This window comes from Macrotis lagotis, chromosome 4 (genome assembly GCF_037893015.1).
Source record: "Macrotis lagotis isolate mMagLag1 chromosome 4, bilby.v1.9.chrom.fasta, whole genome shotgun sequence".
Taxonomy (NCBI): domain Eukaryota; kingdom Metazoa; phylum Chordata; class Mammalia; order Peramelemorphia; family Peramelidae; genus Macrotis; species Macrotis lagotis.
In genome coordinates this window covers 618,510-633,776 of record NC_133661.1, presented here as the reverse complement: position 1 = coordinate 633,776, position 15,267 = coordinate 618,510, and the positions used below count along the sequence as shown (strand labels likewise).

Below are 15,267 nucleotides of genomic sequence, written 5' to 3'. Positions count from 1 at the left end.
CAAGGGACTGCCAAGGGTCTGTGTATTGTATTGTCCCAAGGCACCTGAATCAATGCTGGAATAGGAAACACTGGGGTTGCCTGGGGCAGGTTTTAGGGTTCCAGTGCAGTGTGGGTCTAGATGGGGTGGACACTGATTATACACCTACTGTGTGCATGGGGCTAGGTGGGGGTAGGGAGATGGGTGCACAGAGACAAGACCCAGAATCATTAGATCCTAGTGGAGATCCAAGAGGGGCCTGTGGGCTTTCTGTGGAGCCTAGAGCAGGGGGTGCCCCTGGGGGCTTCACAAAAAGCCTGGTGGGTCAGTATCTGACCAGGCTGCCCTTGGGCCCAGCCCCCCGCCCCAGGTTGGGAGGACCAGGAAGCCCCACAGAATGACTAAGATCAATTTACTGGCATTTCACCTCTATTCAGGGGGTCTTAGCACAGGGAGGAGATGGAAACTCTCCAGTGATTCCAGAATCTAGAGCTGCCAGAATCCCTGAGAACATCCTGTCCAAGTCTCCCATCACACCAAAGAGGAAAGTTTCAAAACCCAGCATTGTCCAAGTGGTCAGCAGAGAGGGGCTGTAGAAGAGGCAGCTCACACACCAAGGGAATTGGACACCAAGCTCCTAACTGCTTTTTCTTTAATTGTAAAAGTAATTTCAGGCCTAATTCTCACCATCTGTCCACTTTTCTGGTCTAGCACAAGTGACTGGGTCACAGCCGGAACTTGGGAGGGCATTCCCTTTAAACCAGCCTTGCCCAGCTAGAGGGGGAGGGGTATGCCACTGACCCTACCTAGAAGTGGGGGGGCAGGGTGAGCACCAATATGCAGATGGAGACATTTGGGCATGCAAAGGAAGGATGGACAGACAGAAGGAAGGAGGAAAGGAACCTGGAGGACGATGACCAACCAGACCCCCTTGGTTCTTCTCAGGCCTCAAGGGACCAGCTGTGGGTCAAGGGTCTGTCAGGAAGCCAGTCGAGTTGTGCTGGGTATGTCTCCCTTACTTGGACGTGTTCAGGTGTCTTGTCAGATCTTCGATTCTCATGTCCTTCAGCTGGACCAGGTGCTCAAGCCGGTGCACCTTCATCTGTAGAATCTGCAGCCAACAGAGGGTCACTCATTGGACTGGGCCCTGCCTATCTTTGCCCCCTGGGAGCCCCAGTGCTCACCCTATTGCTGGCTGATCATCAGTCACACACCCCCACCCAGCTCCCAATTACCTAGGATAACTCACATGACCATCTTGGAGAATCAGGGGGGTCTTGGACCCACTTTGCAGAATGGTCATTGAGGTTCTGCCATCCCAGAGCTCCTAAGGGCCAAGACCTATCCCTTCTCCTGCTCTGCTACCTCAGGCCTTTGGGTTCAGAGTCCAACCTCCTGCTCTGGAGTCCCAGATCCCTCTGAAAATGCCCCCTGCACACCCTCCAGATGGGTGGCCACAGCTGGTCCTACCCCCTCACCTCAGCAGGGGCTGCCAACCATGGCCTGGTGGTCTAGTCCCTCATGAGCCACCTGAGAAATTGAGGCCTGGCTGGCAACCCAACAAGTGAGGAAGAAGATGGGAAATAGAGGCTGAGCATGGTGCTTTGCCCAGGCTCACCCAGCTGGCTCCAAGCCTTACCTTCCTTCTGTCAAGGCCCCTGCACAGGCAGGTGGGTAGGGGTAGGATATCCTAGCCTGATCAAGGCCCTGTACATCACTGGGCCAGTCCTGGCCTCCTGTCCTGCAGCCAGAGTGAAGGGCAGGCTGCAGGGGCAGGTCCATGGGACATGTTTGAGGGATGGGCCCTCAGAGTCACTGGACTTCTGGATGGACTGACCCCCATCAGGGCAAGTTAGAGAACCTTCAGCCATGAGTCTGGCCTCCCCTCTTCCCCCAGGCCAAAAGCAAAATTCAAAATAGATTTGGACCCTGGGGGCTAATGCCCTCCCCCCAGGACCCCACCATATTATTCTCTCCTATCTCCATTCCTGTGGATCCCACCATCCCTCCCCTTGTCTATAGCATGCTCTCCTGCCCTCTTTCTCCCTCCATACATCCCAGTACACCAAAAGCTCTTCAGTCATTTCCATCAGTCTCTCCAGATCCCAGCTCTCAGCCCCCAGCCACCCTCCCACTGCTTTCAGAATCTAGCATCTGGCTTGTATCACCACTTCCACCCTGACCCATGGCCACCTGGAGGACGATGACCAACCAGACCCCCTTAGCCATGGAGACCCTCAGGGATGAACACAGGGCCCACAAGGAGCACCCCCTGGGACCCAGGACTGGCAGCTAGGGCAAGCTTACTATTGAAATCTTGATGCAAAAGCTGATGCATTCCACCTTACACCAAAGTCCCTCCTTACCCTGTGCCCAGGGGCTGCCCAGATCATACAGCTGGGGTCCCCTCACTCTTCACTGGCATCATTGCCATCCTCAGCAGTGGTCTCCTCCAGGACCCTTCCATTCATGCACCCCCCCCCATACACACACTCTAGTCTTTCTTCAGTCACCAGGTCTCCACCTTAAACAGCTACCCCTTCAAACTACTATTCGATGACATTTCCCTTTCCTAGTCAGCATCCTAGGAAAAGCTGCCCATGCAATCCTGGAGGCTCTGCTGCTGCCTCTGCTGACTACCAGCCTAGTTCCTTTCTCCTCAGGACTTCCAAGGCACTTTCTTCTGCAGGGGTCCTCCACCTTGACTGGCTAGCTTCCTTCTCTTTGCTCACCTCTCTAGGACAGTGGACCCCCAGGAGGAGGCTCAGCCCCTCTCTGGCCTCCCTGCAGAAGATGCCCAGAACTCTACTTCCAGCCCACCTCTCTTGTGAAGGACAGCTCAAACTCAAAGGTTCCAGACCCAACTGACTCTCTTTCCCTCCTCCTAACAGATACTGGTCAAGTTGAACTGTCCCTTGGGGAATGGCTCCTTCAGTCAAGAGTTCATCCACTACACCCCTGAGCCAGCAGCTTCTTCCCAGGCCTTATGCCTGTTTAGACCCAGCTGTCCCTGCTGGCCAGAGAAATGACCCCCCCCAAATTTCCCTTCTCTGAAATGGCCCAGGCATCAAGGTCCCTGAAATCCCTCAAGGAGGAACTGTCTGGGAAAAGATGCAGACTGACCTGGGCCTTAGGAAGTCTCCCCAAATTTTGGGTTTGGGGCCCTCATCTTGCTCATCAATGTCCCCTTCCCCACCCCTAGGTGCAATAGAGGAGTAGTAGAGTCTCCAGGAGACAAAAAGGCTCCTCTTCTCTGGAGGGGCAGGGGAAGGACCAAGGGAAGGACCAAGGGAAGGACCGAGGGCAGGCCAGAAGGCAAAAGAGGATCTCAGTTTCGCAAAGATGGAGCCAGACTGGTCTGAGCTGGCAGGGGCTATCCATGGAGAGCCTCCAAACCCACTTGATTTCAGTTACTTGAGCCAGGTTCCTGGATGGAAAAGGGATGCACCTTGCCCTGCTTAGCCTGGGGGGAGAAGTCAGGAGGGATTTCTGGAAGGGGCCCCAGTGGTGGTGGGAAGGGCGGGACTGTTCTCTGCCCTCCTCCTTTTCCACACTAGGCTCCCTCTCTCCTCTACAGGTTCCCAGGCACTTCTGCTCTGGCCTGCCACAGAGGGGGGCCCCCATCTGCTCAAGTGAAGAGCCTCGTCCTCTCCCTCTCTTGCACCTTCTTCTGCCTTGGGCTCCTCTCCCAAGACTCTGCCTATGGCCGACCTTCCGGAGGCCTCCTGAGGGCTCCTCACTCCTCTCCAACCTGGCCTCCACTGCTGGGCCTCTGTCCAGGTCTCTGGCCTCTGGCCTCGGGACCACACTGCCATGCCCACAGCGCTTCAGACTTTGGACCCAGGGCACTTTACTTTCCATGTCCAATGCCACCTCCTAGTGTTGGCACCTTCCTCCTTTGGGCCAAAAAGTCACCCATCGCCATCCTTCAGGGTCTTAGCTGTGGAGGATTAAACTCTATTCCTCGACAGATCTGCACTTTGCTAATAAAGTGGACCTGCCACCTCCTGACCTGCCCTCGCACCAGCAGCCCCTGATTGGACTCTCAAAACCCCAGGGGTGCTGGGCTGTCTGACCCAGAGGAGGATCTGCTCCCACTCTCCTTCTTCTTCTTCCCTCTGTCTCTCTCTGTCCGCCCCCCGCCCCAACTGGACCTACCTGCACCGTCTCCTGGAGTACGCTGAGAGCCTGTTCCTTCTCCTCTAGTAAATGATGAAAGTCGGGCACATCGTGTGGGCATTGGCTGAAGCTCGAGTCCTGCCTGTAAGGAGGGTCCAGGAGTCAGCAGCCTCCTTGGGACTGCAGAGAGCATCCCCTGCCCCCCACCTAGCCCACCCCTCCACATACTCCACCTTCCAGAGTGCTCGCTGGCCCGCTCATCCGCTTTCAGACCGAGACACAGCCTCCTGCCGGAGACCACCCTGTTGGCCGGGCATTCTGCAAGCAAAGATGCCCCGTTAATACTGAACAAAAAGGGGAGCCTGGGGGGCATGAGGGGTGCACCCTGAAGACACCAGCCAAGGATCGAAATAGTTGCTGTTTCACCCTTGTGGGAAGCTGGGTCCAAAGGGGCTCTGGGAGGCGAGGAGCCTGGAGGCTGGACTCTCCTCCACAATGAGCATTTCGGTGTGTGAGCTGGGCTGCTAACATTTGCAGAATGTTTATTGAGCACTTACTGTACATACTGAGCACTGTGCTATGGGGCGGTCAGTGTTTATTAAGTGCTTCCTGTATGCCAAGCACTGTTCTATGGTGACCTGGTCTGTAAAGCACTTATTGAGCGCTAACTGTATGCTTGGCTCTGTGTCATGGCCATCGACATTCATAGAGTGTTTTACGCTTTGCAAGCGCTTGCCAGGCATGTTCTCATCGGTCTTGGGCACAGGTGCTGTTATTCTCTTTATTTTTAAGATTAAGACAGGTCAGATGACTTGCTCAGGCAGGAGCCTGGCCCTCGGGCCCTCTGGCGCCACCAAGCCTGCTAATGAGCCTCCAGAAGAGGGAAAAGCCAACATGGCCAAGCTCGAGTTTTTGGGCAGCCCAGAGTAGGAAGGGCATTTTCTGAAGACATGCCTGGGCCCCAATCACCCCTGGACGTGACTAGACAGGATTCATTCTCTCTGGTGACAATGTAAGCTTACCAGCTGCTTTGCAATTTTCCAGCTGGGCCAGGTGTCTGTTGATGTTGATGCTGTCAAATCCAATGGGGTCCTGCTAAGATTTCAGAGAAGAGTCATCTTCTGGGGAGGGAGATGACACATCAAGACTGACCCCTTTCTCCTTTTGCTGCTTTGGCCAGTGCTAGGGGATTCTAGGAGTGCAGAGGGTAGGAGCTAAGTCTGGGGGATCAACTTTACCCCCCCAGCAGCCAATCCAGGCTTCTCAGTTTCCCTCCCTTCAGGACTTAGCCCACATCATGTGGCCTGGACAGGATGTATTTCCTCCCTGCTCCTCTTCCATGGTTCCTGGAGTCTATCTCCTTCCTAAACTTTGGACCACTTTTTCCCTTTCAAGCTCTGCCCTGGCCCTGGGCTCCTGGCTCAGTCTCCCACACAAGGCTTCCCAGGTCCAGCCTATCTGGGGCTGACCTGAAGGGGCTTCCCTGGGAGGGTGAGCCTTGGGAGGGACTTCTAGAAAGAAGCATCTATCTCTGAGCTGGGGTCACTTGATCCAGTTTCAGGACAAGCCATAGAGTGGACCCAGATGCAGAGCTGGCAAACTTTGCAGACAGGACCTCTGGGGCCCAATTTCCTCCTACTCTCTGAACTCCTTCCTCCCTTTCATCCTCCTCGCCCCGCCCCCCCACCCCACCCCCATGTATAGTTAGGTGCCTGATAATCCAAGGCTATGGTTTTGGACCACGAAACGCCCTGAAGCTCAACTAGCATCAGACCATGGACTCTCTAGGCTTCTGGCTGGGGCTGAAGGGTGGGCTTTCTCTGGTCCTAGCCCAGACCTTATGGATGCCTTTGTTCTTTCCCAGGTGAAACATTTCAGAATCTGTCCTTGTTTCCTTAAGAGAAGGTCCATGGCAACCAACAGATGCCCAGAGCAAGTAGGCTCAGGCAGTGTCCAGAAGAGAGCAGATTCTGGGGGGTTGGCATAGTGCTCCTGTCTGACATGAATGTCTTTACTTTAGGGTTATTGTGTTTTTATGCATCCTATTCCCTGGAAATTCATTCTTGGGGAAAAAGAAAAGCATAAGAGAATCCCACTGTCATTAATCCAAGGTGCTCTGGGTTTAGGGAAAGGAGACACAAAACCAATCTCCTACTCACAAAGAGCCCCTCACTCCAACGACCTAGGAGACCCTCCCATGGAGGCAGAATGCAATCCTGCTATGAGCTAAGGGGTCCCATAGAGTCAGACATCCAGCTTATCCTGAATCTGGTTACTGGGCAGCTCTTAGCTCTACCCTTTGAGTCTCCTAGGACAAGCCCCTGGTCACCCCCACCTCAGTCTTCTCATAGTCTCCAGGGCCAGATCCTACAACCGACCCTCCAACTACATAGACTGAAGGGCCGTGGAATCCTGGCTGCCACTCTGGACAGGTTCCAACTTGGCAAAGTCCTCCTGAGGTCTGACCACGAAAGGGGACCAGGCAATGAACTCTCCTCTGCCCTATTCCTCAGCTCTGCTATCCCAAGGTGGCATGAGCTTTCTGGCTGCCACAGTCCACTGCTGACTCCAACTGAGCCTGCATTTCACTAAAACCCCCTGATCATCTTCAGAACAGCTACTCTTCTCCCCAAAGGAATGTAGCGGACATGACATTTCTCACCCTTGGATTCCACTTTATCTGATTCAGTCCAAGGCTCTTGCCTGTCAAGGTCCCTTTGAGATCCTGCCCAAGCATCCCTCCCAGCTTGGGACCCTCAGCAAATGTGATGAGCACACCCATCTGAGCCTGAGAAACTTAGCAAAATCTCTGCTAAAAATCAGGTAAATGACAGCCATGGCATTCTCTTTCTGGCTGGGGAGGCAGGGGTCAGTCAGATGTGGCCCAGGTGAAGCCACCATGCAGCTACCCACCCATTGCTCCAGAATTTCCCCAGGAATACAAATACTCCAGATGGGCTCAACAGTCACATGTGCCAAGCTGGGTAACCCTGAACAAGGCTCTGAACTGCTGCCTGACACAATTTCCTTCACTGTAAAATGGGGGGGGGGGGACTAAGAGCATCCTCTCCTTGGGTTGTGAGGATAAAATGATATGTTTGCAGTCAGTGCTCCAGAAATGCTGCTCTCCCTCTCCCATCAGGGCCTGACTCTCTCCTCCCTGTCTCATCCCTTCTCAGCCCTGGGTCACCACCCTCCCTCTTCAGCAGCTTCCTCTGAGCTTTGGCAACCCTCATACTTGTCCTCTGTTTAAGATGGCAGCTGCAGCCAACCTTGTAACAAGCATGGCTGGCCCTTGGATCGCATGCACACTCTGCACGCAATCATGCATGTACACATCACACATGCACACATACTCCACACACATATACATAACACGCATCACACATGCACACACATGCACATACCCACTCCTCATCCCTAAGGAATAACCTCAAGAGTGTCCACAGTTACCCCACCAACTGCAGCCTCTGTTCACTTTGGTGCCAAAACAAGGAACAAGAGAAGGGCTTTGGGGAACAGTAAACACCCTAGCCCCCAACGGTTGTGAGAACAAGAAAATGTCATATTGGAACCAGTGGCTAAGCACCATCACAAGCTTTCCTTCTCATGGAGAAGCTTCCATTTTCAGTTACAACTTTTAGGGGAATCTCAGTCAATCTGGCAACCCCTACTGGGCCTCGGCTGTCTGATTTCCCAGACATCCTACTGGGGAGAAGGGCTCCTGGCACCCAGGTCTGGCCAAAGAGGGGGAGGAAAACAGAGACCAGTTTTCAATGGAGGCCTTCCCACAGCTTGATGTCAAGTCACTGACAATTATTGAGTCAGCATTTACTTTTGTCAACAGCTGGGGACGCATGTACAAGCCACAAGAAGCTCACCCTATGAAAGGTGAAGATGACAGACAAAAGCTGAAGTGGGGAGGCTGGGAAAGTTTGTGCAAAGGACCCCTGAGCCTCTGGCTTCAGAAGAAGGTTATGGGGAAAGTCAGAGGGCCAGGGAAATGCATCTGTCCTTCAGAATGTTTTGACACTATTTCACACTGGCGTGCATTTAGGATAGATCAGGGACCAAGTCAGGAAGACTCCTCTGAGTCCAAATCTGGCCTCAGACATTTCCCAGATGGGTGACCCTGGGTAGGTCATTTCACCCCATTTGCCTCAGTTTCTTCATCTGTTAGCTGAAGTAGGACACAGTGAACCACTCCAGTCACTCTGACAAGACCGGCTGGGGTCACACCACCTCTGAGAGGTAGATGCGGTGACAAATCCCACTTTGCAGATGTGGAGACTGAAGCAGACAGAAGTGTCTGAGGTCAGATCTGAGCTCAGGTCATCAACACAGATATCTGTCTCTCGTGCTGGTCCTACAAATCAGGAAGAAGCAGAGTGAGCCCCAGGGTCCCAGACCAGATAGGGTTGACCAAACAATGTCTAGGAGTTTCGTAGACCAGTGAAATCCCTCCCCTGGAGCCTCCAAAAGGAGCCTGAGATTGGACTCCCTTTAAAGGGATAAGGCGACGAGGTGCCCCATCCACATTTCTGTATACTACATTTAGAATCATACAGACAGTAAAAAATACTTGGGAATCTTCAACAGAGTAATTAAGTAAACACAGGATGAGCAGCCAAATAAAGACAGATCTCAAGAATTAGAGAATAGGCAGGCTGAGTCAATATAGTAAAAGTCACTCACTTAGCCAGTGGTATACCAATCAAATCACCACACAATTACTTTGGAGAGCTAGGAAAAATAATCAAATTAATCTGGAGGAAGAAAAGTCAAGGCTGTCAAGAGAAGCAGGGAAAACAGATGGGAACGAAGGTGGCTCCGTGGGGCCAGATCTCAAACGATGCTGGGTAGCCATGAGGATCACCAAGGTAGAGCGGTGGGACAGATGAGGGGCACATAAATGAGCACAGTGACCTCACAATGCCAAAGTCCTAGTGACGGGGGGCAACAATATTCTACGTGACAAAAATTGCAAAGCACTTTGACAGAAACTAGGCAAAGACCAATCTCTGACACCATGTACCAAAATAAGCTCCAAATAGGTAGCCAATTTAAACATAAAGGATGATATCATGAACAAATTTGTGACATATGAAGAAATTGTCCATCATATCTATGGATAAAGGAAGAGCTCCAGACCAAATAAGAGACAGAGGGAGGTAAAATGGATAATTTCAATTATATAAAGTGAAAAAGTTTTTAGATAAAGCCAGTGAACTGAAAAATGGGAAGAAAAGGAGGAAAGTTGGGGGTGAGATGTGAATCCTCAACAAGTTTCTCTGATGAAGATTTTTATTTCTCAGATTTTATTTCTTAGTTAGAAATAAATTTGGGTAACTGAGTTAAATTTACAAACATAAGAGCCATCCCTCAGTTCACCTACGAGTTGGTTTTAGAAGAAGAAATCAATCTATCAAGAACCATATTAAAAATGCTCTAAATCACTAATAATTATGAGAAATTTATCAACTGAAAAATGATCAAAGGATATAAATGTGTTTTCAGAAGAAGAAATCAAATCTATCAAGAGCCATATTAAAAAATGCTGTGAATCACTAATAATTAAGAGAAATGCAAATTGAAACAACTCTGAGAAATGACTTTAAACCTATCAGATTACATTCATTCACGATAATGTTGAGCCTTCATTTTCGAAGAAGACCACAAGATCAGGGAGATGATGCCATGAAAAGCACATGAATGGGGGGTAGGGCCAGATAGGAATCAGGAAGTCTGCAGATGGCCCTGGATGCAAGGTAATCAGGGTGAAGTGACCTTGAGGTCACACAGCTAGTAAGTGGCAAGTGTCTTGAGGCTGGATTCAAAGTCCCATCCTCCTGACTCCAAGGCCAGTAGTGGCACAGTGGATAGAGCACTGACCTTGGAGTCAGGAGGAGAGGAATCCAAATCCAGCCTCAGACACTTGACACTTACTAGCTGTGTGACCTTGGGCAAGTCACTTCACCCTGATTCACATTCTGATCCATATTTGGCCACTGGACCCAGATGGCTCTGGAAGAGAAAATGAGGTTGGTGACTTAGCTCAGCCCTCACTCCCTCCAATCCAATTCACATGTTTGTCATGGCGTGCCCTCCCTGATGTCAGGGTCTTCTTTGAGAATGAAGGACAAATTTCAACCTACTTAGAAGGCCTAATTCTCATAATTAAAGAATCCTAGAATCTTAGAATTGGAGACCTCAGAAATCATGAATATCCTCTACAACCTCCCTGACAAACGGACATCTGTTATCAGAGAGCTACCATGACAGGAAAGGGGATGCTGGAGATGTGGAAAAGTGGGCACAACGGATGCCTTCTTGATGAGAGTTATGAGCTGGGTGCCTCCCCCAAAGAGCAGATATTTAGATATTTAGAGCTGCTCTTTTTATGCGGCAGAGGTTGGAAACTGAGGGAATGACTGAACAAGGTATGGTATATGATGGGGATGGAATATTCTTGTGCTATAAGAAATGATGAGCAGGATGCTTTCAGAAAAACCTAGAAGATTACAAGAACTGATGCTAAGTGAAGTGAGCAGAACCTGGAGAACAGTGAACACTTAACAGCAACATTGTGTGGTAATAAACTGTGGCAGACTTAGTTCAACTCTGCAGTACAGCACCCAAAGACAATTCTAAAAGCCCTGTGATGGAAAATACATCCAGAGAAAGAATTATGGATGCAGATCAGAGCATCCTATTTTTACCTTTTAAATTTTTTTTTTGCTTTTTTCCTCCTTGTTGTTTTTCTTATTCTTCTTTCCCAGCCTGATTAATATGGAAATGTATAACACAATGATACATGCATAACTTCTATCAGATTACTTGCTCTCCTAGGGTCAGGAGAGAGAAGGCTGGGAGGGAGAAAATTACAAAAGTGAATGTGGAAAATTGTCTGTAAATATAAATGAAAAACAAAGTGAGCGGATCCAGGGAAACATTGTACATGGTTAATAACATCATGGATGACCTGTGAAAGAATTAGCTACTTGGATCAATCCAGTGACCCACAATCCCAACAGACACACGCTGAAGCATGCTACCATATGCAGATAGAGAACCGACAGAAGCACATCTTCTTCTCTTCATTTTTCATGACTTTTTTTTGGGGGGGGGGGACATGGCTAATGTGAATATTTGTTTTGTGAGACTGCATATTTGTAATGAAGTCTCTATTTCTTCCCTTCTCAATGGGTGGGAAAAGAGAAAGGGGGACAGAGATTTAGTGAAAATTTTAAAAGCTGTTGAGAGGTACCACATGCACAAAGACTTGGAGGTAGGAGTTTGGAGGGATGCCCCAGAAATTGGCCTATTTGACTAAATTCAGGAGTTTGGAACAAGATAAGAAAGGTCAGTGGGAGCAGATTGGAGGACTTGAAAGTCTGACTAGGGAGTCTTTTTGATCTGGAGGAAATAGATTTTTGGTCAGAGCTGTGTCTGAGAACTATTCGTTGCTGGAGGACAGACTGGAGAGGGGATGGCCCTGTCCCCCAAACCTTGCTTCCTGCCCCCCCCCACAAACAAGGCCAGCAGTGAGTGACCTCCCAGGTCCCCTCGCTGCTCCATCCAGTCACAAATACCATTTGTTCACTCATCTCTGAAGTTTAGATTAGGGCTGGGAACAGGAACTGAGGGAGAGTAGATGCCAGACAGGAGAAGGAAGCCCCAAGCTCCAATAACTGGAGCCCAGCAGGGCGCTTGCATCTCTCCCCTCCAGAGGACCTGTGGCCAGATCTCCCCCTCTGGAGCTCTCACTGGGAAAACAAATAACCCCAGCACTGCCCCCAGAGAGGCTAACCTTGGAAAGTACCTTAATGTTCATCTTGGCCTCCTGGATGGTCTTCCTTTGGCATTTTTCTTCTACTTTCTGCCTCAATGTAGACAGCACAGACTCAATGGCCCCTGGGGTGCTGATGACAACCTTCCGAATGTCCTCCTCTGATACATAGAATTGAAGTTTAGGGAACACTTTCCTGAAAAGCAATCAGGAGATAACAGGGCTCGAGATAGGCTTCTCTTGGACAAGCCTCACAGGGGCCCCATCACTCCTGCACCACCTACTGGTTCAACAGATGGGCACCAGGGTGGACCAAGGCCCTCGTTCAGAGCCCATGGTGGCTGTTTTCTGCACCTGTACAAACCCAAGTTTCTAGTTTCCCAGAAAAACCACTTGCCTCAAACCCAGTAGCCTGGAGATTAGTTCCCAGAGCCTTCAAGGCCTAGAGGGGAGCAAATGGCCTTGAAGAAGATGGATTCCCTGCTTTCTACTGAACTGAGGCAGGCAATAGCCAAATCAGAGAGATGGGGACTTTTAACAAGTCTAAGGCACACCTGGAGGGGACCCCCTCTTCAATTTCCTCAATGGATTCCTCTGTGATTAGAGTCTTTGGGAACTCAGTCTGTTCGGAATTGAACTAGTGGACCTCTATCTCCATTAGGAAGGTGTTCCTTCTGTGGGCCTGAAATCTGTTTCCCAGCATCCCCTCTCAGTGTCACACACACACACAGTCACAGTCAGTTACACACACACACATTCACACATGGAGTCACAGTCATACACACACAGACACACACACAGACAGACACACAGAGACACACACTCACACACTCACACAAAGAGTCACAGTCAGTCACACACTCACTCACACACTCACACAAAGAGTCACAGTCAGTCATACACACACACACACACACACACACACACACACACACACACTCACACACAACCTCTCTGCTCCAGGGTCGGCCCCTCTGGGTCTCTATCTTCTCACCCAGCACCTTTCCAACACCGAAAGCCCCGCCATCGCCCCTTGAGCCTGGGCCGGGGTGTTCTGGGGGCCCCTGCCCAACCGGGAAGGAGGAGGAGGCGGAGCCCCGCCCCGATGGCCAGGGACCCGCACCGGCTGCGCTCGGCTGGGCAGGATCCGGCCCCCCGCCCCCCGGCCCGCCTCTCTCCGGGTTGCGGGGACGCTCGCTGCGGGGGAGCCCCTCGGGCCCGGGCCGGCACCCGCCTGTTGAGGGTGCTCCAGTTGCTGAGCTTCTGCTCCGTGTTGCTGGTCGGGATGTAGTTGTGCATCTCCACGAGCTTGGGCTGGAAGTGCTTCACGATCTCGGCGATCATCACTGCAAGAAGCCCCCCCCCCCAGAGTCGGGCCGCTACCGCGCAGCCCCTGGCCCGGCCCGGAGCTGCGGGGCCCAGGCTCTCACCGAGGCGGGGCTGGCGGCCGCTGCCCTCCCTCCGGCCAATCCTCGCGGACACTGGCCCCGCCCACGTCCCGCCGTGCCCAATCGTCGCCCGGCATCTCCCGCCGCCTAGCGACGGGCCCCGCCCCTCGCTGCCTCCAGCCAATCGTCGGGCCGCCGCGCCGGCGGCCTCCGGCCCCGCCCCCAGCGGCCACTGCGGCCTGGGCCGGGCCCCGCTCACCGCCGTCGCTGAAGTCCCGGGCCAGGTGGCGCTTCGGGCGGCTGAAGGGCACGCTGTCCACCCAGGCGTAGAGGTGGTGGAGCGCCGTGACCGGCAGCGGCGCCGACAGCAGCGAGCCCGGGGTGCCGCGGCCGGGCCGGTTCATGGCGCGACCGCCCCGAGCAGCGGCTCTGGAGCCGCCGTTGCCGGGAGACCGGAGGAGGCGCGACGGCGGCTCCGGAGGGGCATAAGTCACCGAGGGGAGTAGCTGCGGGTGGGCGAGCGGGAGCGGGCCCGGCCCGGGCCGGGAGGAGGCGGGGAGGGACCAGAACGGAGCCAGGCCGGGCCAGGGCGCAGCGGGGCCGGGCCCCGAAGCCAGCGGCCGCGAGTAGGCCAGGGCCGAGGCGGGGCGGGGGCCGGGCGGGGGCGGGGACGCGGAGAGGCGGGGCGGGGGCGGGGCCAGAGCGTGGGGAGCTGGCCCGGCGTGGGGGCGGGGTCCGGGCTTGAGGGGCGTGGCCAGGCCGCGAGGGGCGGAGGCCGGGCTTGAGGGGCGGAGTCCGGGCTTGAGGGGCGGGGCCCGGCCGCGAGGGGCGGAGGCCGGGCTTGAGGGGCGGAGGCCGGACTTGAGGGGCGGAGTCCGGGCTTGAGGGGCGGGGCCAGGCCGCGAGGGGCGGAGGCCGGACTTGAGGGGCGGGACCCAGACTTGAGGGGCGGGGCCAGGCCGCGAGGGGCGGAGGCCGGACTTGAGGGGCGGAGTCCGGGCTTGAGGGGCGGGGCCCGGCCGCGAGGGGCGGAGTCCGGGCTTGAGGGGCGGGGCCAGGCCGTGAGGGGCGGGGCCCAGACTTGAGGGGCGGGGCCCAGACTTGAGGGGCGGAGTCCGGGCTTGAGGGGCGGGGCCAGGCCGCGAGGGGCGGAGTCTGGGCTTGAGGGGCGGGGCCCGGCCGCGAGGGGCGGAGGCCGGACTTGAGGGGCGGAGTCCGGGCTTGAGGGGCGGGGCCCGGCCGCGAGGGGCGGAGGCCGGACTTGAGGGGCGGAGTCCGGGCTTGAGGGGCGGGGCCCGGCCGCGAGGGGCGGAGGCCGGACTTGAGGGGCGGAGTCCGGGCTTGAGGGGCGGGGCCCGGCCACGAGGGGCGGAGGCCGGACTTGAGGGGCGGAGTCCGGGCTTGAGGGGCGGGGCCAGGCCGCGAGGGGCGGAGGCCGGACTTGAGGGGCGGGACCCAGACTTGAGGGGCGGGGCCAGGCCGCGAGGGGCGGAGGCCGGACTTGAGGGGCGGAGGCCGGACTTGGGGGGGGCGGAGTCCGGGCTTGAGGGGCGGGGCCCGGCCGCGAGGGGCGGAGTCCGGGCTTGAGGGGCGGGGCCCGGCCGCGAGGGGCGGAGGCCGGACTTGAGGGGCGGAGTCCGGGCTTGAGGGGCGGGGCCCGGCCGCGAGGGGCGGAGGCCGGGCTTGAGGGGCGGGCCTTGGTCCATGCCCCTGCCCTCCGGTCACTCGCATTTGTGGACCCCACAAGCCAAGGGCAGGGGGCGGGGGCTCCTGCACCCCCCATCCGCGTTCAATATTCCAGCCTGTCAAATGGCTTCTGACTGGGGTCTGCCTAGGCAGGTCTGTAGGAAGCCCTGGGTTCCAGTTCTACGGCAGAACCTTCCTGCCCCGCCCCGGGTCACCACCAGAATGTACCTGAAGCAAGACTCGAACCCAACCCTCACTAACCCAGAAGCATTAGGCTTGGCTCTGGGGACTCAGCCCCCCCCCCCC

At 54.6% G+C, this 15,267-nt stretch overlaps 1 protein-coding gene across 4 annotated transcripts; it reads right to left on the bottom strand.

Moving 5' to 3' along the window:
* Positions 1–592: 592 nt before the first annotated feature.
* On the bottom strand, positions 593–13,939 carry LOC141520534 (sperm flagellar protein 1-like). 4 transcript variants are annotated; one of them, XM_074232108.1, is made up of 7 exons: positions 13,535–13,939; positions 13,122–13,233; positions 11,909–12,083; positions 5,121–5,193; positions 4,332–4,416; positions 4,138–4,240; positions 593–1,090 (listed from the first exon to the last, which is right to left on the bottom strand). In XM_074232108.1, the coding sequence occupies exons 1-7, from the start codon at positions 13,677–13,679 to the stop codon at positions 995–997; spliced, it is 789 nt and encodes a 262-aa protein (XP_074088209.1). In that variant the 5' UTR covers positions 13,680–13,939; the 3' UTR covers positions 593–994. The 4 variants fall into 4 exon arrangements, with proteins under 4 accessions (XP_074088209.1, XP_074088207.1, XP_074088208.1 ...); XM_074232106.1 differs by having other exon boundaries at positions 5,121–5,190; positions 13,535–13,767; XM_074232107.1 differs by having other exon boundaries at positions 11,921–12,083; positions 13,535–13,767.
* Between the last annotated feature and the right edge of the window lie 1,328 nt (positions 13,940–15,267).

Bases quoted from the DNA above. Each gene is read 5' to 3' on its own strand.
- LOC141520534 (XM_074232108.1), bottom strand. From the start codon at position 13,679: ATGAACCGGCCCGGCCGCGGCACCCCGGGCTCGCTGCTGTCGGCGCCG. The intron at 5,194-11,908 runs GTTAGCCTCTCT...CTGAAATCTTAG, and splicing joins ACATTAAGGTACTTTCCAAG to CAGGACCCCATTGGATTTGA. The intron at 4,417-5,120 runs GTAAGCTTACAT...CTTTGCTTGCAG, and splicing joins GGAAAATTGCAAAGCAGCTG to AATGCCCGGCCAACAGGGTG.